The sequence below is a fragment of the Silurus meridionalis genome, chromosome 2 (assembly GCF_014805685.1).
Source record: "Silurus meridionalis isolate SWU-2019-XX chromosome 2, ASM1480568v1, whole genome shotgun sequence".
Taxonomy (NCBI): domain Eukaryota; kingdom Metazoa; phylum Chordata; class Actinopteri; order Siluriformes; family Siluridae; genus Silurus; species Silurus meridionalis.
The window spans coordinates 2,257,242-2,282,688 of record NC_060885.1 but is presented as its reverse complement, the minus strand read 5'-3'; the positions used below and the strand labels follow the sequence as shown (position 1 = coordinate 2,282,688).

The 25,447-nt window shown below is 40.8% G+C and overlaps 1 protein-coding gene across 2 annotated transcripts in view; it reads right to left on the bottom strand.

Annotated features, from left to right (window-relative positions):
* Positions 1-7,032: 7,032 nt before the first annotated feature.
* Positions 7,033-25,447, bottom strand: part of stox2a (storkhead box 2a) — a 73,725-nt gene continuing 55,310 nt past the window's right edge. For both annotated transcript variants that reach the window (XM_046836486.1, XM_046836496.1), the window contains exons 3-4: positions 16,026-18,558; positions 7,033-8,067 (exon numbers count right to left, since the gene is read on the bottom strand). In XM_046836486.1, the coding sequence (XP_046692442.1) occupies positions 7,866-8,067; positions 16,026-18,558 (2,735 nt within the window). In that variant the 3' untranslated portion in view covers positions 7,033-7,865. The remainder of the gene's footprint in view (positions 8,068-16,025; positions 18,559-25,447) is intronic.

The window sequence follows — 25,447 nt, the reverse complement described above, 5'->3', positions numbered from 1 at the left end:
AAATTTTAAAATACATAATTAAAAAAATTTTTTTTATCATAATGCTTCAGGTCGCTCCACTTACCTTTACTACAGTCTACAATCACGTTTCTGAAAATAAATAAAGATAAGATTAGATGTAGGACGTGAGGCTCAGATCAACGTTGTGTATGTCGACGTCCTGTCTGTGAATAACAAACATCATGTCTAGTATCAAGATGCCATGTTTTACCCTGCCCTTCATTTAAACACACACACACACACACACACACACACACACACACACACACACACACACACACACACACACACACACACACACACTAGTGACGCTTAAAAACAGCGTATTATCATCTCCAAAGTCTGGAGGGTACTGATTACTGCAGCGCTCTTTTAACTGGCCTGAAAGGTTCTTCACTGATGTGCTGGTACCAAAGAATACACACACACACACACACACACACACACACACACACACACACACACACACACAAATGAAGTTCTCTAACACATTAACCAGAAATCTCTCGGTTGTTTATCTGGTGATTTTATAGACACACATTTGAGATGATGGCTTGAGTTCCTCCTGCTCCTCCAGAGATCTTCTCGTTCCAGAAACTCTTCTTTTAACCTCATTACAAACACAAGCATCTACAATCCTGTGTAGAAAAACCCAGGTGACACGAATCCTTTGTATTGAAAGCTCAATTATTTATTAAAAATATTTAATTGATCTCATTATGAACTCATCTCTTTCTCTACACATCCCAAAGCTTTCAGAGCTTCAGAGGATTTTGGACATTAGACTTTAAGGATAAAACTTTTGATCGATACGTAAAATACCATTCTACATCTACTGATTCTCCATCATTGAGCATTAAAAGGCTCTGGAATGAAGGAGTTGGTGTTAAATCTATAATGATCTCAGAGTTGCTCAGGAGCTTCAGGTTCCACATCTCCAACTGTCTGTATATAAAAATCTATAACCACACACTCCGGTGCTCAAGATCTTTCTCACTCTCTGGTGTTTGTATTGTTTTTTAAGATTTATAATCACACTCTTGGGGTCAGCCAGATGAGGATGAGTCTGGTTCCTCTCACGTTTTTTTCCTCATAACATCTCCGAGAGTTTTTTCTCTGGTTTGCTCATTGGAGATAAACACAAATTATTCACTTATATATTTTTTTTAATCATTTTTGTTCTATAGTTCTTACATTTTGTGAAGCTGCTTTGAGACAAAGTCCATTGTTCAAAAAGTGCTAAATAAATAAACTTGAATTGAGTTGAATTGAGTTTTCATGTGGGAGGAGGCGGAAGCTCTGTGGTTAAGACTTTAGACTCTGGATCAGAAAGTCACAAGTTCAAATCCCAGCACCACCATACTGATGGGCCCTTGAGAAAGGCCCCTAATCCTCAACTGTTCAGTTTTAAGTCGCTCTGGATAATAACATCAGCCAAATGCTATAAATAAACAGGTTTTCTGTCTCAAAGTCTCGAATGTATTTATTTGATTATATTTTTCTAACTAGTATCTTCTTGACAGTTATCTAATAATCGTGTGCTTTTCGTTTACTTCAACAAAATATAGAAAGTTTGTTTTTTAAATATTCTAGAAATTATTAGGGATCCCTCATTTCCTTCAGGTTTTCTTTTGAAGTTTTGAAAAATGCATTAAAGAAGAATACAAGCAATTAATAAAAATGATGAAATAAGTTATAACATGAAGATGATTATTATTATTTTACTGTAGTTTTCTGAAAAGTGTGTTTGCTTTTACTGTATTTGGCCACCAGAGGGCAGAAATTAGCTTCTCTCGTTTGTTTTCAGAATCTTGCCTTAAAAATTAAAACATTTCTCTTTTAGAATATTCACAAATCAGAACAAATTATTATTTTGTTGTAAACAGTTGTTTACCTTGCTTAATATATCAGGTAATCGTTAATAATTGATTTTGTATAAAATATAAATCACATAAATGCTGAAGGTGCTGTTGTCGTTTCACAGCAGAAAATATTTCATGGACACATTTCTGTGGTGAAGCAAACAAATCCAGACATCGGGCTCCAATGAATTTCTCACCCAGTGCTGGTGTGTGTATTTCACCCCCAGACCTTCAGTGATGTTCTACCTGAATCAATCCACCTCTTAATCCTATTATTATTACGCCATGTCTGTAGAAACCATCAGTATTAAAGAGAAGTGCAGTAGAACAGAGTGCTGCAGCACACACAAGAATCTCATACAGTGAGAACGAATGTCGTGACTGGAGCAAGAAACCTAACGAACACAATACAACACGTCTCCTTTCACTGGAGCCACAACTGCACCTCCACATACATTATCTCCAGCAGGAGCGCTGATATTCACCCTGCATTGTTTCTGTACATTTCGGTTTTCTACAGGAAACAAAACACAAAATTAGAAACGGTTCATGAAAAAGCTGAACAACTGTTTTGAACTGTGTTTGTGACCTTTTCTCACCGTGTCCAGCTTTTGTTGAACAATCCGTCTTCTAAATATCCTTGAAAGTGTATCTGCGATTTAATCTGTTTCTTCTCCTCCGTCAGTCATCGTGGAATGAAAAAGAAAACAGCTATAAAGATCCACACGAACATATTTGCAGTTTGCTACAGATGCAGGTTGTGAGCTCTGACTAGTGATGCTCTCTGACCGTCCAATCACAGGACATGAAAATGCTGAGGTTATTAGACGCCTGCTGGAGGTCTCCTGGTGTCCCCGACTTGCAATCTGAATGGTTAAAGCGACAGATTCAAGCAGTATGGATTGTAGGCTACAGGGCGCCCACAGTCTACACAGTGAAGACTAGAGGTAGATAGTGATAGCGTTACCTTTGACCCCGGCAACACGTGAGATGACGGCTGAAATCTGATGTAATGGAAACTCATCAAACCTAAACAAACACTCAGGTGCGCCGCTTTACCAAGAGAAACGCTATGAAATGAAGAGAACGGACGATTGGGAATAATTTAATACACATTATTGGAAAACGTGTTAAAACGTAAATAAGTCAGTGACTCTGATGGACCAGTGGAGAAGGTCTTGCTGGACTGACCCACAACTGACTACACCCTGACTCCATCTTCTCCCCTTTTTATCAACAATAACATCACAATCTCCAAGAAGTTCCCTTTAGTATTAAAATGAAAAGTCTCAAAATAAGAATAAAATTGTAGATGTAAAGCTGCAGTCAGTATGAGTTTGGACCACAGTTTCTTTGTCTATGGTTGAAGGTATAGAATTAAAGCTAATATTGAACCAGTAAAGTCTTTTTTTTAGACTCATTTATTACAGAATAATATATAAATATATATTTATTTATTTATTTAATTAATATATAATTACAAACATAAGATCAAAGAAAATAGAAAAATACACACAGAAAACAACTATAGAAAAGTCAATATTCTATAAAAGTCCTTTATATTTGATTAAATATGTTATTTATAATATTATTTATTATTTAAAAGCTCTAGAAATCAGCAAACCTGAGTTTCTGTTCAATCAGATTTCAGTCGCTGCATCACGTGATCTCCCTAAGTTATCATCCAGTGTGTGTGTGTGTGTGTGTGTGTGTGTATGTGGTCACAGGTAAGGTCTTTGAGGTCACGTTATAGAGCAGCTGTAGGATAAACAGTCAAACAAACATGGATGAAGGAAGTTTCCTCCCTGTGAATTAAACTCGTTATGGGTTCATGATGAATTGGTGAAACACTTCTAATAAACTCATAAACTTGTATTACACTCGTAATAAACTCATAATGAACTTCTTATAAACTCAATACATTTCTAACAAATTTAAATGAAACTAGAAATAAATGTAGAATAAATTCGTAATGAATTCGTAATGAATTAATATTAAATTCATGATAAATTTGTAATGAACTGGGAATGAATTTGTAATAAATTTCTAATGAACTCTTGATGAACTTAAAATCAAAGAAGTTGTAATAACTTTGTAATAAACTCACAAACTCGTAATAAATGTGTTATAAACAGCAGATCCTCAGCTGTACGGTTCAGAATGAATAAGATCAGTTCTGTTTTTACGTAAAGTTAAAAATCATCATTTCTATAATTCTGTTTCTCAAAACACACTGTAAACAACAACAAGCAGGACAGACCACTTCCTGTCTCTGATAACTTCACACAGTTTCCACACACGCGCTTCATTCCTGCTCATGAGCTCTGAGAACAAAAAGCACTTATTGTGGAATCATGAGCTGATAGATGTCTTTCAAGAAAGAAAGAAAGAAAGAAAGAAAGAGGAAGTGGAAGTCCACGGGACTACGTCTCCCATCAGCCACTGCACCTCACCATGTCATGTGACTGTTTGGACACCAGTCTCACATTCAGCAGTAATTAGCAGTTAAACATCTTCTCCCCCAGCACACCCTCACATCTCACATCTGTTCAGCATCTTCTTCTCATCCACACCTCAGCTGATTCTCATTTCCTTCTCAGCTTATTTTAGTGCTTTGCCTTTATGTATTTTACTACAAATATACCTGCACTTCCACCTGCCCCCTCCTGATTACAGAACAGGAATAAGAAAAAGAAGAGTTAGACAAAGAAGAAGAAAAGGATGATGAGCAAAAATGAGTTGTGGGGAAAAAAGGAGGTGGGGGAAGTAGAAAATAAGAATAAGGAATTAGGAAAAAGAAAAAGAAGATGAAGAAAAGAGAGAAGATAAAGAGAAAACAGGTGAACATGAGGGAAAAAGGGGAAAAAGAAGAGAAACAAGAAGAGGAGGAGGTAAAGAAGAACAGCATGAGGAAGAAAAAGATGAACATGTGATCAGTCACAGGGAGAAGATTGGTAAACACTGATGAATTAAAGCAGCTCCTGGACGTGTCAAGAAAAGTGTATGTGCGTGTCTTTATTTACACAGTCACTTACCTTTATGTGTTTTTATTATGTTTATTTTTATTTACTGTATAAGACTGTAAATAAATCAATAATTTTACATGTATTGATGTGTTTATTTGCTAGTTTCCCATCAATCCCATAAACCCAGATTTCATTCAGAATAGATCAGAGGAAACTGTGGAAGCTGAGGGAATTTACCATTTTAAATAAGGTCATTTTGAATTTAATGGCTGCAACACGTCTCAAAAAAGTTGGAAAGGGAAACAGCCGTCTGGAAAAAAGTCAGTTTTACAATTGGAGAAACATTTAGTAATTAATGAGGTTGATTGACAGCAGGTCAGTGAGATGATTGGGGTATAAAAACTGAGCTCAGTAGCTCCTAGTTTTATAACCATAAAGACTGTATAAGACTGTAGAAAGAACATTTACTTATAATCTTATACTCCAGTGCTCATGTTAGTTCTCACTCTCCAGTGTTCTGTAGTGTTGAAAGATTTATGATCAAACTCTTGATGTCACCCAAATGAGGATGGGTTCCCCTTTTGAGTCTGGTTCCTCTCAAGGTTTCTTCCTCATAACATCTAAGGAAGTTTTTCCTTCACCACAGTCTCCAGGCTGCTCATCAGGGATAAATACACACCATTCACCTTCACTGTTGATTTCTGTAAAGCTGCTTTGAGACAATGTCTGTTGTGAAAAGTGCAATAGAAATAAACTTGACTTGACTAAACAGTGTATCTCCGAGAGTTTCTCAGAATTAAAGATGGGCAGAACTTCACCAATCTGTAAAAGACTGCGTCTACTTTGTCATCATATACAAAACATAATATCATCAAAAGCTTAAAAGAATCTGGAGAAAGCTTTGTACACAATCAATATTTGATGGCCGTGATGTTCGGACCCTCAGGCGGCACCGCATATAAACAGTCCCAATTCTGTAACGGGAATCACTGCATGCCGTCATTAACACCTGCACACATCATTGTCTGTGAACTCAGTTTGCAGTGTCATTTACAAATGCAGGTTAATTCTTTATCATGCAAAGAAGGCGGCACGCGTGAACATGATCCAGAAACGCCACCATTAGAACAACAAATGCTTCCATTCAGACAAAACGACTTTTTAAGGGAAGGCCTTGCATCTTTCTAACTGCATTCTGTATCTATTACAATAACATGACTTTGTAGTAGAAGAGTCCGAGTGCTGAACTGGCCTGCCTGCAGTCGAGACCTTTCACCATTTAAATATATTTGGTGCATCATAAAACAAAAAACACAACAAAGAAAACCCAGAACTGTCAAGCTGTTAGAACCCTGTATCAGACACATATGGAAAAACATTTGTCTCTGAAAACCTCAGCAACTGGTCTCCTCATTTCACAGATGTATACAGACAGAAGAGATGCTACACAGAGGTAAACATGGCCTTGTCCAAACTTTTTTTGAGACGTGGTGCAGCCATCAATATCAAAATGACCTTTTTTTTTCTTTTAAATGGTATAAATTCTCAGTTTAAACATGAGATTTTTAATTGTGAAGAACACAGGGGTTTATAAAATTAGCAAATCATTGCATTCTCTTTCTATATACATTTTACACAGTGTCCCAACTGTTTTGGAATCGTGGATGGATATGTTCATTTATGTTTATATGTGTATTATTATTATTATTATTATTATTATTATTATTATTATTATATGTAAATAAACGTAAATAAAGGTTAAAATAAATGTGAAACATAAATAAACTAAGGTGTTATCATAAAAGTGTAAACAAAGAAGTAAATACAACATGTAAATAAAGCATAAATGAAGAAATAAACATGTAAAAAATAAATAAAAATAAATGTAATAAAAAAATTAAGTAAAGAAAAGTGTAAATAAATGTAAAGATTTTTTTACATAAAAACTGTAAATACCCAAATGAATTGAAAAAAATAAAAAAAAACTTTAAGGTGTAAATTATAAATGTGTAAATTTAGAATAAATGTAGAAAGAATTTATTCAAATTTATCAATACAATCATTAAAAAATAAATAAATAAATAAATAAATAAATGAGGAAATAAAATAGAAAATAAAGAAAAAAAAGGTGACCCTGCAAACACATGACCCCGGGTTTTATTATCTTCTGCCCCTGAGAGAGAAACTGGTCATGAGCTGAGATGTAAATGTCAGATAGAAACTTTAATGAAACAGGTAAATTGGATAAGTGATGTACAGTCACACACGTTACACACTTCGCCTCGTCTGGGATTTCAACTCAAAACGAAAAAAAAATAAAATAATTCAACAGTCCTTGTGTTTTTTTTTTCTTTTGAACCCTAAATGAATTGAATTTCAGAATAAGTTTTTCTTTTATATTAATTTAATCTAACTTCTATTTCTTTATTTCTTTTTTTAATAAGTAATATGAAAAGTATGACTCCAGTTCTTATTACTTTCTCATGACAGAGCGAATGCCGTCATAAACAATGACTTTATTTCTCTGTTTTTTTTTTTTTTTTAGCGTACAACATTATGAATCGTGGAACTGAATGTCGAGATCTCCCGCGGGACATTTCACTTCCGGATCTCTTTAGAAATCGGTTCAGGATCGAACGGGATCCTCGCGTCAGAGTGCAATCCGTTTGGTAGGATGGAAAAAAAACAAAAAAAAAATTATTACTGAAAAAAAGACAAAAAAAAAAAAAAAAAAAAACCCCATGAGCAGATACTTCGAGACTTTTTCCCGGGTTATGAAAATAACTGGAGAATTTCCTGATTGAGATAAATCATGATTTCCATTTTGACTCTTTTTTTTCTTCTTTTTTTGCAGTGATTTGTTGCGATGCTGTAAAACAGTCAGTGGAAGCCATACCTGTTGGGTTTAACAGTCCCCGTGGAGGTTTGAGGTGCTTATCATGGCCAGAGTGTTTGTTTGTTTGTTTATGTTTGTGTTTTGTGTTTAATCTGGCCCGAGCGTTTGTGTGTTTTTTTGCGTGTTTCTCCTGGAGTCGAGTCAGACGCTGGTGATGGAGGCGAGGCAGTTGTTGGGTTTCTGCAGTTTCTCGGCCTGTGTGCTCGGAGCCTCGGCCACGGAGCGGAAGGAGAACGGAGCGCCGATCAGCGAGCTGCCCATGTGACCCGGACTCAGCGCCGGATTCTGACGCCGGTTGCTCTCCACAATACTCGAGGTGTTGGACGCCAAACTTTCCCGCGTCCTAAAGGGAGGAAGAGAGTCAGAATTATACAGATGGCAGGATTGAAAAAAGAGAAGGAGAGAAAAGATTGAAAGATTAGGGTTCAAGATAAATAATTATATAAGAAACAATAAAAAAAACTAAGGACAAGAATGACGATAAAAAATGACAGAAAAAAACAGAGATGATGAATAGAGGAATAAGGAAATAAATAACAATGCAGATGAGGGAAGAAGAGAAGAGAAGAGAAGAGAAGAGAAGAGAAGAGAAGAGAAGAGAAGAGAAGAGAAGAGAAGAATACAGTACAGTACAGCAAGTAGAGGAGTAAAGGAAATAAAAGGGAAAAATTCAAGAAAAGTGAGAGGGGAAATACAAACAGAAGAAATGAGAGGAAGATAAAAGAAAGCAGAAAAATAATTAAAAGGGAAAGAGAGAAGAACAAAGTTAGGGAAAAGAGAAAGAGAGAGAGGATAAAATAGAGGAGGGGATATGAGTGAGAGAGAGAGAGAGAGAGAGAGAGAGAGAGAGAATAAAGGATGAACTGAAGCTGAAGCTTACTTTGATCTCCATAATAAATAATCCAAACACATTTCGTCCACACTGCATTCAAATCTCTACAAATAATAGAATCTCATGAATATGCAAATTAAACCACACCCAAACCCATGAGTCCCACCCTTTCTCTGATCTGAAAGAAAGAGAGCAAGAGCTGCGGCAGCATTCCTGTTCCAGGGCCATGAAAGGTCACGTCATGATTACGTCTGCAGAATAGCTTTTGTATTATCAAAACTTCTGTAAAGTATTTTTCTTTAACCTTCATCAGATTCTTTTCTACACCTTAATGTATTAAACCGAGCCAAAATAAAGTTACCTGTGCTAGGCTAACCACTGTTTATCATGCTTAGTGAATTAGCTAGCTGAGCAGCTATAATAAAAGCTAGCATGGACTACTGACCATTTAAGCTAAATCCTAAACTTTTAACCTGAATACTTTGCACTGAATTTTCAGGATACTAGTGCACACTTTTAGACATAGCAATTAGGAGAACTCCTGCATGAATCACCACTAAAACTTTCTGAGAAGATGGAGCACAGATGGTCTAGGGCCTTGCTCAAGGGCCCAAGAGTGGCAGCTAGGCAATACCGGTGCATGAACTCCTAACCTTCCGATTCATAACTCAGAGCCTTAACCACTGAGCTACCACCTTACCATATAGTTCACAATGATTTGTATATTTGAGGCTGATTAACCCTCAGCTAGCTAGTTATCCAATATGAATTGCTAGTAGTATCCACCACAGTGGGGTATTTTAACTATTCAAAAATTGATTGAATAGAAAAGGGAATTCAGAGCTTGTTAAGGGTGTTTGTTGGATACACCCTTTTAAAAACTGAGGCACAGATACTAACAGGATTGCACTGCATTTTATTTGTGGCAACAGCATAAGCAATAGATGTAATTAAAAGTGAAAACAAGCGTAAAAATATATAAAACTTATAAATCTACCTTTTAGATTTAGTGCCTTAATATTGGATATTATTAATTAGAGGTCAACCAATTCATCGTTTTTTTTTTTTTGCCTATTAATCATCACTGAAAGTTAAATGCTGGAACTATAGGCAAAAATCCATACAAAGTTTTTACAGGTTGTGTCTGTTGTTGCAACTGAAGAGGTCTGCTGTTATTATGAGAGCAGCCTCTAGAGGTAAATCACTGATGCCACTGACGTCCTGTTTGTTTTAACATGTGAGAACGCACACTAAAGGGAGAGGGCTATATTATATCTATTATATTTTTATTTATTAATCGATATTCTTCTTTCGGCTCCTCCCAATAGATGTTGCCTCAGCGGATCATCCGTCTTCATACCCCGCTGTCCCCTACATCTGCCTATTTCAAACCAACTACCTGCATGTCTTCCATCACCACATCCATAAACCTCCTTCTTGGACTTTCTCTTTTCCTCCTTCCTGGCGGCTTTATCATCAGCATTCTCCTATTGATATATCCCATGTCCCTCCTTTGCACACGTCCAAACCATCTCAATCTCGCCTCCCTCACCTTGTCTCCAAAACGTCTTACTGTCCCTCTAATAATCCTGTCCATCCTCGTCACTCCCAACAAATACATCCACATCTTCAGCTTTGCTACCTCCAGCTCCATCTCCTGTCTTTTAGTCAATACCACTGTCTCTAAACCATACAACATCTCAGGTCTCACCACAGTCCTATAAACGTTCCCTTTCACTCTCACAGATATTCTTCTATCACAAATCAATCCTGCCTACTTCCACCCACTCCACCCTGCCTGCACTCTTTTCTTCACTTCACTGTTGACCCCAGGTACCTGAACTCCACCACCTTCTCCACCTCTTCTCCCTGCAACCGCACTACTCCACTGCCCTCCCTCTCATTCACACACAAGTACTCTGTCTTACTCCTACTGACCTTTTTTCCGCTTCTCTACAGTGCATATCTCCACTTCTCCAGGCTCTTCTCAACCTGCTCTCTACTTTTACCACAAATCACAATATTATCTGCAAACATCATATTCCACTGCAACTCCTGTCTGACCTCGTCCGTCAACCTGTCCATCACCACTGCCAACAGGAAAGGGCTCAGAGCCAATCCTTGATGCAGTCCAACCTCCACCTTGAACCAGTCTGTTGTTCCTACTGCACACTTGACTGCTGTCACACTGTCCTCATACATGTCCTGCACCACCCTCACATACTTCTCTGACACACCAGACTTCCTCATACAATACCACAACTTCTCTCTCCACCCTGTCGTATGCTTTCTCTAAATCCACAAACACACAATGCAATTCCTTCTGATCTTCTTTATACTTCTCCATCAACATTCTCAATGCAAATAATGCGTCATACTGTTGCTCACAGATGGTCACCTCTTCTCTCAGCCGTTCTTTCACTACTCTTTCCCATAACTTCATGGTGTGACTGATCAACTTAATTCCCCTGTAGTTACTGCAGGTCTGCACATCTCCCTTATTCTTAAAAACTAGTACCAACAAACTCCTTCCCCATTCCTCAGGCATCCTCTCACCTGCTAAAATCTTGTTGAACAATCTGGTTAAAAGTACCACTGCACCTCTCCTAAACATCTCCACGCTTCTACCGGTATGTCATCTGGTCCAACCGACTTTCCACTCTTCATCAAGTGAGACCATCACTGATCTCACTTCCTCCTTACTAATCCTATCCATCACCATATCCACACCATCCAACCCTCTCTCTCTCTCTCTCTCTCTCTCTCTCTCTCTCTCTCCCTAGTTCATCAGCTGCTTAAAATACTCCCTCCATCTTCTCAACACACTCTCTGCACTAGTCAACACATTTTCATCTCCCCCCTTTATTGCTCCAACTTGCTTATGCTCTCCTGCATTTCCTCATTCCACCACCTCCTGCAGTAGTTGCCCAATCATCCAGCACCTCTTCACCACCACTGAGCTCCTGTCTGACCTCTTCCCTGAACCTCACACTACAGTCTTCTTCCTTCAGTTTCCACGATCTTATTCTTCTTTTATTTCTCACTCTTCTCCTTTTTTTCCTCACCTCCAAAACCATCCTACAGACCACCATCCGACGCTGTCTAGCTACACTGTCCCCTGCCAACACCTTACAGTCTCCAATTTCCTTCAGGTTGCATCTCCTTCATAGAACATGTGTGCACCTTCCTCCACTCTTATACGTCACCCTATGCTCCTTCTTCTAAAAATACGTGTTCACCACTGCCATTTCCATTCTTTTAGAAAAATCTACCACCATCTGCCCTTCCACATTCTTCTCCTTAAAGAAATACCTACCTATCACCTCCTCATCACCTCTGTTCCCTTCACCTACACGCCCATTAATTTCTGCCCCAATCACCAATCATTCATTCCTAGGTTCACTCTCTACCACTTCGTCTAAATCACACCAGATTTTTCCTTCTCCTTCATCTCACAACCCAATTGTGCAGCATAGGCACTGATGACATTTATCATCGCCCCTTCAACTTCCAGCTTCATGTTCATCACTCTCTTCAGAGAAAGAACTCTCTTCACCTCCACTACACACTTACTGTACTCTTCCTTCAGAATCACCCCACACAATTTTTCTTTCCATCCACACCATAAAAGAACAGTTTAAACCCACAACACACAACATATCTACCTTTCTTCTCTCCATCATATCAGCTCCCTTAATCTAGCTCCCTTAATCTAGACCAAGATGGCGGCGCGTGCACAACGTGAGGCCCAGCGTCTCTCAAGTCAAGTCAAGTCAAGTCAAGTTTATTTGTATAGCGCTTTTCACAACAGACATTGTCTCAAAGCAGCTTTACAGAAATCAACAGTCAAGGTGAATGGTGTGCATTTATCCCTGATGAGCAAGCCATGGCGACTGTGGCAAGGAAAAACCCCCTTAGATGTAATGAGGAAGAAACCTTGAGAGAAACCAGACTCAAAAGGGGAACCCATCACCATTTGGGTGACATCAAGAGTTTGATCATAACTCTTTCAACAATACAGAACACTGGAGAGTGAGAACTAACATAAGCACTGGAGTATAAGATTATAAGTAAATGTTCTTTCAACAGTCTTTGGTATAAAAGTAGGAGCTACTGAGCTCAACATTTGTGATCATCACAGATCCAGCATCAGCTTCTCCATGCCAGAGCCTTTAAACACTTCAGGAAGTCCAATGTCAAACTCCACACATGCAGTGGGATCCAATTGGCACTGGTACGTCTCTAGATGGTTCAGGATGTTTGCGAGTTTGGCATCTACTTCTTTAAAGTCCATAATCTTCATGAGGAGGGACGTGACTGGAGCTGGCCAAACCTCAGGAAGCCGCGGGATGGGGAGAGAAAGAGAAGCAGTGGAGAGGAATTAGCGTAGCTGCTGTTCATGATATTAACAGCACAAGTTGATAATGTGCATGTGGTCAGATGTCTCTGAGAATGTGCATGTCTCTCCAGATTTAGTAGCAATTTCTCTATCAACAGCAAGTTTATTCATTTAGAACAGACTTGCACACATCTCATACAGCCGACAAGCATTATAAAACATTGGCCACAACTACAGATACAGGCCTTTAACAAACTTTGAACTCCCTCTGGAAATCGCCCGAACACCCCGGACCGCTGATCCAGCTTGGCCGACATCGAGACCGGGAATGTAATGTCATGATTTTAACGGAAACATGGCTTAAAGACAACATTCTCAGCAGCACCATTGAGATCGGGGGTCGCAGTGTTTATCGGGCGGACAGGACGGCAGAGGACTCTGGTAAGCGCAGAGGTGGAGGTTTGTGCATTTATGTTAAAAAAATCATGGTGCATGGACTCCAATATTACTGAAAGTCATTGCTCTGTACATTTAGAGTATTTGATGATTAAGTGCAGACCCTTTTATTTACCGAGAGAATTCTCAGCCATTGTTGTGACTGCGATGTATATTCCGCCGGATGCTAATGCTAAACTAGCTATGGAGGAACTGCACGCAGCTATCAGCAAACAGCAGTCTGCACATCCCGAAGGAGCTATCGTTGTTGCTGGAGATTTCAACCACTCCATCCTGAGACCTGTTTTTCCAAAATTTCACTGCAATGTCTCCTACTCTAACAGAGGGGGACAAAACACTGGACCAGGTGTACACAAACATACCGGGGGCATACACAGCCATTCTCCCTCCCCCACTTGGGTCAGTCTGATCACCTCTCTTTGTTCATGCTAACCAAATACACACCACTGATCAAACTGGTAAAACCAGCTGTGAAGACAGTAAAGGTATGGCCAGAGGGGGCCATTTCTTCTCTACAGCAACAGTTTCAGGATACTGACTGGAACATGTTTGCCTCACAGGCCACACTGGACTCTCACACGAACATGGACATCTACACATCATCTGTTTTGGACCATACCAACATGTGCATTGACAATGTCACTACCGTCAAACACGTGAAATGCTTTCCTAATCAGAAGCCGTGGATGAACTCTGAAGTCCGTCTCCTGTTGAAAGCAAGAGATGCTGCCTTTAAATCTGGCAACCTAGAGGACAACAGAGTCATGGCCAACCTGAAAAGAGGCATCAGGAGGGCAAAACTCATATTTAAACTCCACATAGAAGAGTACTTCCACAACTCTGACCCCAGACACATGTGGAAAGGCATCCAGACCATCACAGACTACAAACGTACAGCTCAACCAACCAGCAGTGCATTCCAACCGGACGAACGCAATCGTTTTTTTGCTCGTTTCGATCAAAGCACAAGACATTTTTACCTCAACCACGGACTCTTCTACAGCTTACAGCCCACGGACGTCTGTTCAGCGTTTAGCAGAGTGGATGCACGATAGGCAGCTGGCCCGGATGACATACCGGGACGTGTTCTCAGAGCATGAGCTGGACAACTGGCACAAATTTTCACTGACATTTTCAACCTGTCACTGGCCCAAACCATGGTTCCTACATGCCTGAAGACCACAACCATCAAACCTGTTCCTAAGCACTCAGCTGCTGAATGCCTGGATGACTTTCACCCAGTTGCACTTACCCCTATCGCTATGAAGTGCTTTGAGAAACTGGTCCTGAATCACCTTACTGCGGGCCTACCACCCACACTGGACCCACACCACATCGCCCGAACAGGTCAACAGAGGATGCAGTTTCCACAGCCCTTCATTCAGCCCTCACCCACCTGGATAAAAGCAACACCTACATCAGAATGCTGTTCATTGACTTTAGCTCTGCGTTCAATACAGTCCTCCCCACTGTACTGATCACTAAGCTCAGTGACCTGGGTACCTACACCTCCACTTGCAGATGGATTCTGGACTTTCTCACCAACAGACCTCAATCTGTTAGGTTGGGCAACCAGGTATCCTCAACCCTCATTCTGAACACTGGCATCCCGCAGGGCTTTGTTCTGAGCCCACTACTCTACTCCCTGTTCACCCACGATTGTGCTCCTCTTTATAACGCCAACATCTTCATCAAGTATGCAGATGACACCACCGTGGTCAGGCAGATCGACAAAAACGACGAATCGGCCTACAGGAAAGAGAAACTACCAACAACAACCTGACCCTCAACGCCACAAAGACTTAAGAGCTCATTGTGGACTTTCGGAAATCCAACAGCAGGAGACATCTACCAGTCAACATCAATGGAACTGAGGTGGAGCGAGTCTCCAGCTTTAAGTTCCTGGGAGTTCACATCTCTGAGGATCTGTCATGGCAGCAGAACACTTCGGCCCTGGTTAAAAAAAAGCACAATAATGCCTGTTCTTCTTGAGAAGTCTTAAGAAAGCTCATCTGTCCCTAGGGATTTTAACGAATTTTTAACTCCATCACTGTATTGTACAGAGGCTCCACTGTGTGGAAACGTAAAGCCCTGCAAAGGGTGGTCAAAACCGCCCAACGCATCACTGGCACCCAACTACCTGCTATTGAACACCTTCACCACAGCAGATGTTTGCGCATGCCTATCCAGTAGAAATTGAATGAATCAGTCTTTTAGACAACTCGTTCTTTTAAGTCACATTAAAGATTCGTTTACAATGAACGAATCATTCAAGAACAATCCATTCTAGCTATCAATATCTGTAAAATCCACTTACGGTTGACCTCTAATTATTAATGCATGATGGCTAAGTACAGTGTCTAATGGCCAAGCTGTTTTTCTTGTAGAAACTCTAGCTAAGCGGTACATTAGCTAGCCTCTAAGTCACTATTTCGCAAACAGCTAGTTACCTGTATGTTGCCAAACAGAAGATTATTTTTAGAATTTTTAAAATCCACTTCCCAGTGGGTCACATGGCAATATCAGTGATTGTGTGATAAAACCAAGGTGGAAAGCTGAGTTAAACAAAATTCCGAAAACTGTAATTTTAGTAGTTTTACATCCGGTAAGATTAAACATTGCAAGTCACCCTGAATTACTAATTGTTAATAAATAAAACAACCCTTAGACTTACCGTGGTGAGTTGAATCCACTGTCTACGGTCACACTGCTGCTGTCCATACTGTCCAGGCGTGCCGAGTGCGCTGACTTTTGGCTGTTGGTGTTCTCATTCTCCTTGGGGCTCAGCAGAGTTAGATTATTTTCAAACTTTCTTTGTAGATCACGCTCCTTCTCTCGTTCAAGCAGCCACTGCATAGTTCCACCCCCAACCCCACCCCCAACACTGACTCCACCCCCACCACTCTCTCCTCCCCCAGTCCTCCCCTTTCCCTCTGGTGGAGCCGTCTCTTTATGAGAGGTTTCCTCCACCTCATCATCGTCGTCATCTGACACATTGTAGTAGTCAAACGCGGCCTCTGATGTAGATGGGATTCCCTGTTCCGGACCTGTAGGGGCTGGGGCGGATGCAGGTGAAGGGCCAGAATTAGGCGGAGGCTGGGGTTCTAAAGTATTGAGCACCTCGGATGATTTCATGTGCGGTGTTTTTCGCAATGTGCCTGACTTGGAGTAGCCAGTGTCAACGTAGCTCATTGTCAAGATGCTGTGTGGAGGTTTAAACAAAGTGTCCTTGCTGAAAATCTCTTTCCTCTTATCCACCATCACACCACTGCCTCCTCCACCTCCTCCTCCAGGATCGGCGTTGTGTTGCTGATGCTGTATTAAACGTCCACTAGAATTGGGCTCTGGAGTCTGGCTTGGCGTTGGTTTACCAGATCCATTGTGTCCCTTGGAGGCAGAGGAATCCTCTTTGTACTCCATAGGATGAGGGGAAGTGAGGTGCGGTGTCTGCCGATCAGCTGGCGATCCCTTGCAGATTCCGTCTGATGGCGTTAAAGTGTCGTGGTCAGATTTGCCCAGCGGTAACGGGGCTGTTAGGATTGTTTCATTCGACGTATTGCACTGGAAGTAGTCATCTGCCAGAGGCTTTGGCGACAAGGCCTTCATGTCGCTGTAAGCTGGCAGGCTGTCCCTGCTCTTGTTTCGCTCCAAAGGAGCGTCCAGGCCAATTTTGCCCATATCAGGAACAGACATTTCCGAGCTGAACTTAGCAGCCGAAAACATAATGCGTGAATAGTGGGACGATTTTTGCGACGAGGCCCTTAGCGTCCCATCGTCGGTGTAGTAGCGGCTTCGGTGGTCCGGACTATGATCGTAGTCTTCTGGAGGACCCAACAGGGAGCTTCCACCTCCCAATGGACCTTTGGAGTTGTCCATAGATCGTGATCTTTCCTTGGCTTTATCTGTCCGTTCATTCCGAGATTTGCGGTCCTGTGTGTGGCTGTGACTTCGATGCACTCTAGAATGCGAAGTCCCACGTGAAGGCTCTGGAAATGGCATTTCTGTCCGCCTCTTTGCAAGCTCCCCTGATACGTCCCATTCAGGGGTAACTGGGAAATATGATTCAGCAATGTTAGGGTTACTGTGAACGAGGTAGGCAGCACCACTCCTACGCTCTACTGTATACATTCCCTCCCTGGGAGAGCGCACCAGTGACTGACTGAAGAATCTGTAATCCCTATCTAATCCAACCGCTGCCAGGTCAAGATTGGAGCCCTCAGATGGATCTCCACGAGTGGCACGTGTCTTACTATGCGAACGTGATTTTCCGTGTGGGATGCGACGGTGACCTCGGCTGCGACGACTTCGGGCACTGTGCTGAGCAGATGAATTCGCCTTACAGCGCTGAGCACGTTCCTCCTCAAGACGCTTCATCACCGCTGTATGACGCGCCACGTTTTCCACCGTCAGGTCTGGATTGATGCGCCGAATTATCTCCATCTCGACCTCCCGAGGGATGGAAACAGAAGATGGTGTGTCCTCATCCCTCAGAGGCCATTCCTCCGGTGGGAACTGTGCAGAAAAGGTTGCCAGCTGCTTTGTTTTGTCTTTCCTGAAACTCAGGCGGAAAAGCTTCAACCCAAACTTTTTTGATTGCCTTTCGCTGCTGCCACCAGTACTCCCTTCCTTTTTCTTGGTCAAAGTGTCTGTCTTATATGTAAAGGAAGGATTGGTCCTGCTCTTGTCTTGATCTGATGGGTGTTGTGTGGTTGCTGGAGGAGGTGGAGGCTGTGGGTATGAGGGAGGATCTCCTTTAGGTTCTTTTGGTGATTTCCTTTGTAATGTAGTGTGATTGCTAGGCACCTCGTCCCGGTAGGAGTTGTAAGAATCGCAGTGGTTTTTGTGGTTTAGTCTTTCACGCACACAGCCCGATGTGGAAGGGGTGATTGTGCCAGACTGCGGTGATGTGCACTGCTGTGGCTGCTGTTGTTGTTGCTGCTGCTGCTGCTGTTGTTGTTGTTGTTGTTGTTGTTGTTGTTGTTGCTGCTGCTGTTGTTGCTGCTGCTGCTGCTGCTGTTGTTGCTGTTGTTGTTGCTGCCGATCATCCAGGTGGTACCATTTGCTGTTAGTGCGAATGAGGGAAGGAGTGATGAAGTAAGTTTGAGGTGTGACGATAAAGTAGCCCTCAGGTGTGGGGTAGATCTTACGCTCTCGAACCAGCATGTTGAGTGTGTGACGCAGGATCTCTGGACTCGGTGTGGGAACACCTGAGGGGAAAACACAATAGACCATAAGTGTGTATTCTGCACCCATTTTTAATTGTTAAAAATCCATAAACTTGAACAAATAACATTATTAATTTACTGGCACAATGGAATAATGGGTAGTGGCTACTTTACAGCTTCCAGTTCATGTTCCAAAAACTTTCCAGGAAGTGGATTGCCTAGTAAAGTGTACGATATATATAGTCTATGATAATATCGTGATTGTTGTTTCAAGTTCAAGTATATTGCATAAACCAAACAGAAAGAACCTACAGAGTGCACATGTAATGAGTCTAGTAGTTTAGACTTGTGCACATAAGCATTTAGAGTGCGTTATTTCTTTGCATGCTTCTATCTATTAAAATGCATTTAGAATACCACAAAATTCAAGATATGGGGGAAGAAAATGTGTAATTCATAAAGTTAATTAATATCACACAAAAAGTTTTTTGCAGTTTTTTCCCTCAAAAATTCAGCATGATTCTTCTTTCAGCTGCTCCCATTATGGGTCAAGACAGCAGATCATCCGTCTCCATACTACTCTGTCCTTCACATCTGCCTCTTTCAAATCAATTACCATAAACCTTCTCCTTGGTCTTCCTCTTTTCCTCCTTCCTAGTGGCTTCATCCTTAGCATTCTTCTATTGATACTCTCTTTACCTCCACTACACTCAATGTACTCTTCCTTCAGAATCACCCCTACACCATTTCTCTTTCCATCCGCACCATGATCATACAGTTTAACCCCCCCTCCAATGTTCCTGGTCTTACTCCCTTTCCACTTGGTCTCCTGAACACACATCATATTCTCCTCTACATCATATCAGCTCCCTCTCTCCCTTTACCAGTCATAGTACCAACATTTAAAGTACCAACCCAAACCTCCACTCTCCTTCACTTCTCCTTTCCCTGCCGTCTCTGTAGACGTCTTCCTCCTCTCCTTCTCCTCCTTCGGCCAACAGTAGCCTGATTTCCACCAGTACCCTGTTGGCTAACGTCTGTGTGACCTGTGGCGGTCGTTGGTAACCCGGGCCTCTACCGATCTAAATCGGTCGGTATGATCGGTATGAAATTCTGATTTGTGATCCGCATATTTGATTTTTCACATGTTTCACGCTGGATGCCCTTCCTAACGCAACCCTCCCCATTTATCCGGGCTTGGGACCGGCACTAAGAGTGCACTGGTTTGTGCAACCCTAATGGCTGGGTTAAAATTCAGCATGAGTACAAATGTGATTTATTTTATACAACAGTTCAATAAACAAGAAATTAATATTAAGACATTTTAGACACCACATTGCATGTTTTGCTTGATTTCACCAAAAAAAAATTTCCAAACAAAGCCACAGCACAGTTTTTTGTCTCTGAGCAATAGTGATAAGTGAGTCAATGCGATTGAGCTGAATCATTTATATAGGTGATTCATTCAATCGCAATGCCTCACTTATTTACAGTAAATTACCGGCGGATTTAATTTTACATTTAAAGTTTTTTTCCTCTGCATTGCAAAAATTACTTTTTTTATACTGATTTAATTTGCTTGGTAACAGCCAAAATGTTAGAAAAATTAAATGTCACACTTTTAGAAAAAAATTACTTAAACTTATTGGAAATGATGTGCTGTGAACTGACCACCACACGGAATATATAAAAAATATAAAAATGTTAGGAGGCAGCTGTCCATGGTAGTCCTTAAGGTACCAGCACAATAAACACTCAGTAAAATATATTTTGATTATTGTTATCAATAAAATAAAAAATACTGAGCTATAATCTTTTGTCAATATCGCACACCTCTATTGTCTATGATAAAATGTACCTAGACATAAATGACTAACGTCCCATCCACGGTTAGACTACGGTTGGTTATTGAAGATTATTTAACGAATGAAAAACTCCTTCAACTGTTGAGCAGTGAAAATGACATTATTTCAGAATTGTTCAATTGTTTATACATTGTTCTCTAATTTTGATCGCCAGTGTACATCAGTACATAATACCCTTGTGGTTAATGAACACAAATATCCATTAACACACCCCAAAATCTAGAGGTTAATCTTCCCAGAAGAGTGGAGGGAATTCCAAGAGCAAATTGTGACTAAATGTGGAATGTGATACTCCAAAACCACATACCGTGCTTATCACCAGGTGACCCAATACTTTTGTCAATAAAGTGTATGTCACATATATAAAATACTTTATAGATGAATCCCCAATTTAAATATAGCATGTAAAATGTGAATTATATCTACAATTTTATGGTTGAATGCTTTTTAAATGCAAGCCTACTGTCAGCAAAATGTCCCCAGAGTGACACCAGTGGAGAAACACCTGCCAACAGAAAGGTCCCTTCAAGTGAAAAGGCACTTAGGAGGCTCCATTTTTATAAGAATTGCAAGAAGTTGAAGGATTTTAATAAACACATTACAACATGAACCTGGTTACTGGACACAACAGAACAAAGAGACTCGACTCGTGACTGTTGCACAGAAGTGTGTGTACACTGAGAACATGATGTCCTCACTTTTCTCTGGTCCTGCTTTTACCTCAATCAGCTTTACCACACACACACACACACACACACACACACACACACACACACACACACACACACACAGAGTGAATCAAGAAAGATAAAGCAGAACATAAGCTATAACTGGTCAGGGTTAAGTGTTGCCCACCATTACATCATACTCTGGCAGTTGCCGTGACAACATTACACAACTATAAATACTCTTTTTTTTTTTCGTCCCCACCTCCGACGTTATAAAGCGGAAACATGGCGCGTTCTGATTGGTCAGGGACTCTGACTGTAACTATTGTACACTCTCATTCTGATTTAGACTGTATTACAGTTTCCTTGAATGTTTGTCTAGATTTATTTTATTTCTATAGTTAATCGATAGATATCAGTACTTTGTTTCTGGTTTAGCTAAGGTGGAAAGTAACAGTAGTTTTTTGTGTACTTTTACTTTTTTAAGTAGTTTTTAAAATATTTCCTTTTAATTCAATATGTTGTTCGAAATGTTGTACTTTGCTTTATTTTATATCTTATCCATTACTGAGTTTAAAAAAATTAAATGAAAATAATGCAAGGGCGAAAGAAACGATTGCGCGGCACTTTACAGATTTTGGTTTAGGAGCTCAGACTCGTCACGCATCCGGTAGATGCAAAACGCAAGAATTACACAGAGAAAATCAAGATGTCAAACCAGGATAGAAAAACTTGACAGCAAGACAGGGAAGGTGGCTAATCACCCAGTTTTTACAAAAAAAAGTGATTTATGTTCGGTGTTTTGCAGAAGGCCTAAAAGGCCATGCATTATACATTTTTTTTTTATTTATGAAAAAAAAAGGAACAAGTACATTTTAAGTACATTTTAAGTCAAGTCAAGTTTATTTCTATAGCGCTTTTCACAACAGACATTCAATTCAATTCAATTCAATTCATTTTTATTTGTATAGCGCTTTTAGCAATGAACATTGTCTCAAAAACTGACATTGTCTCAACAGTCAAGGTAAATGGTGTGCATTTATCTCTGATGAGCAGCCATGGCGACTGTGGCAAGGAAAAACTTCCTTAGATGTTATGAGGAAGAAACCTTGAGAGGAACCAGACTCAAAAGGGGAACCCATCCTCATTTGGGTGACATCAAGAGTTTGATCATAAATCTATCAACAATACAGAACACTGGAGAGTGAGAACTAACATGATTACTGGAGTATAAGATTATAAGTAAATGTTCTTTCTACAGTCTTTGGTATAAAAGTAGAAGCTTTTTTTTTGTTCATCACAGATCCAGCATCAGATTCTTCATGCCAGAGCCTTTAAACACTCCAGGAGGTCCAATGTCAAAACTCCACACATGTAGTGGAATTTTAATTGAGTTACATTTTACTTTTACTTGAGTTGATTTATTTAAGTAAAATTTTATTGAAGTAACAGTACTTACACTCGAGTATAATACAGTAATCCCCTGTTTATCGCGGTGGTTACGTTCCAAAACCGCCTGCGCGAAATAAAAAAACCGCGATAAACTAAAAAACGTGCTAAGCGGACACCACCCCAAAAATGCTTTGTTTTTTATTGTTTAAGCCGTAGATCATTCTCCCACACACTTTAAACACACACAGGAAAAAATTGCAAGCATATAGCGAGATGAATTTTGTGTAAATTCTTAGAAATACAGTGCACTGTACCACATTTATAGTGAGTAAATGTACAGTATTAACATTTTACTTTATTTAATAATTATAATTATATTTTTATTAATCAATGTCATTACTTTAACATAAAACTCTTTTAAAACAATTCCCTATAAGTTTTCCTATAAGATTATCGTGCTATTCGCAAGAGACAATTCTGCGATAAACCGGGGCGTGAGATTCGAACCACGGTAAAGCGGGAGATGTATATTGTGTAATATGTACTGTATTTTATTACTCTTTCCACCTCTGTGTTATGGTTTTTTTAGAGTGTAAAGTAAGAATTTAATACTGAAATTGTGCACATCAGTGTTTAGTACTTCGGAATCAGAATCAGAACCAGGTTTACACAAGCAATTTGGTCCTAGCTGTTAGTGACTCTAACAGACAGACATAAATAACACTATACATTCAGCTTGGACTATACAAAACAAAACAGACAAGACAAGACTACACAGACTATACAAGACAATACAGACAATGTGAGACAATATAGACAGTACGAGTATTAAATAGGGATACAGATAATATGACAGATTAGTAATGTACATAAAGTGTGAGTGCATGGTGGTGCAAATAACAGTATTGTGCATCAGGTATGATAAAGAGTTTACTTCAGCTTTGTACGATATTCAGCAGCAATAGTGTGTGTAACATATACGGATGATGTGATGACTGACAGTTCTGATATCTGATGTGTGCAGTACTTATAGATATGAAGCAGGAAATATAATTACGGTGAGTTGTTAATGAGGGTGATTGCCTGGGGAAAGAAACTGTTCCTGTGTCTGGCAGTTTTGGTAAACAGAGTTCTGTAGCGCCTCCAGAAGGGAGGTCTTGGGAAATAGTAATGCCCAGAAACTTGAAGTTCTCCACAGATGACACAATGCTGTTAGATATTGTGAGGGGGAGTAGTGTTGAAGGGTGTTTCCTAAAGTCCAATCTAATCTCCACAGTTTTGAGTGTGTTTAGCTCTAGGTTTTTCTGACTGCACCATAGCACCAGCCGCTTTACATCCTGCTCATATGCAGACCCGTCGCAATCTTGGATAAATCCGATGAGTGTGGTGTCATCTGAAAAATTCAGTTGGGTCACTTGACGTGCAGTCGTTCGTATTCATTGTTGCTGGAGATTTCAACCACTCCAACCTGAAATCTGTTTTACCAAAATTTCACCGCAATGTCTCCTGCTCTACTAGAGGGGACAAAACACTGGACCAGGTATACACAAACATACCTGGGGCATACACAGCCATTCCCCTCCCCCACCTGGGTCAGTCTGATCACCTCTCTTTGTTCATGCTACCCAAATACACACCACTGATCAAACGTGTGAAACCAGCTGTGAGGACAGTAAAGGTATGGCCAGAGGGGGCCATTTCTTCTCTACAACAACAGTTTCAGGATACTGACTGGAACATGTTCGCTTCACAGGCCACACTGGACTCTCACACAGACATGGACAGTTACACATCATCTGTTTTGGACCATATTAACACGTGCATTGACAATGTCACTACTGTCAAACACGTGAAATGCTTTCTAACCAGAAGCCGTGGATGAACTCTGAAGTCCGTCTCCTGTTGAAAGCAAGAGATGCTGCCTTTAAATCTGGCAGTGCGGAGGACTACAACAGAGCCAGGTCCAACCTGAAAAGGGGCATCAGGAAAGCAAAGCTCACATTTAAACGCCACATAGAAGAGCACTTCCACAACTCTGACCCCAGACGCATGTGGAAAGGCATCCAGTCAATCACGGACTACAAACCCACAGCTCAACCAACCAGCAGTGCCTTCCAACCAAACGAACTTAATCACTTTTTTGCTCGTTTTGACCAAAGCACAGGACATTTTACACCAACCACGGACTCTGCTACTGCTTACAGCCCACTTTCAATCTCAACAACGGACGTCTATTCAGTGTTCAGCAGAGTGGATGCACGAAAGGCAGCTGGCCCGGACGGCATACCGGGACGTGTTCTCAGAGCATGCGCTGGACAACTGGCACAGGTTTTTACTGACATTTTCAACCTGTCACTGGCCCAAGCCACGGTACCAACATGCCTGAAGACCACTACTATCATACCAGTGCCTAAGCACTCAGCTGCTAAATGCCTGAATGACTTTCGCCCGGTTGCACTCACCCCATTGCTATGAAGTGCTTTGAGAAACTGGTCCTGAATCACCTCACTGCGGGCCTACCACCTACACTGGACCCATACCAGTTTGCCTATCGCCCGAACAGGTCAACAGAGGATGCAGTTTCCACAGCTCTTCATTCTGCTCTCACCCACCTGGATAAAAGCAACACGTACATCAGAATGCTGTTCATTGACTTTAGCTCTGCATTCAATACAGTCCTCCCCACTGTACTGATCACTAAGCTCAGTGAACTGGGTATCTGCACCTCCACTTGCAGATGGATTCTGGACTTTCTCACCAACAGACCTCAATCTGTCAGGTTGGGAAACCAGGTATCCTCAACCCTAATTCTGAACACTGGCATACCGCAGGGCTGTGTTCTGAGCCCACTGCTCTACTCCCTGTTCACCCACGATTGTGCTCCTCTGTATAACTCCAACATCTTCATCAAGTATGCAGATGACACCACCGTGGTCGACCAGATCGACAACAACAACGAATCGGCCTACAGGGAAGAGATCCGTAATCTGGCAGCATGGTGTGCCA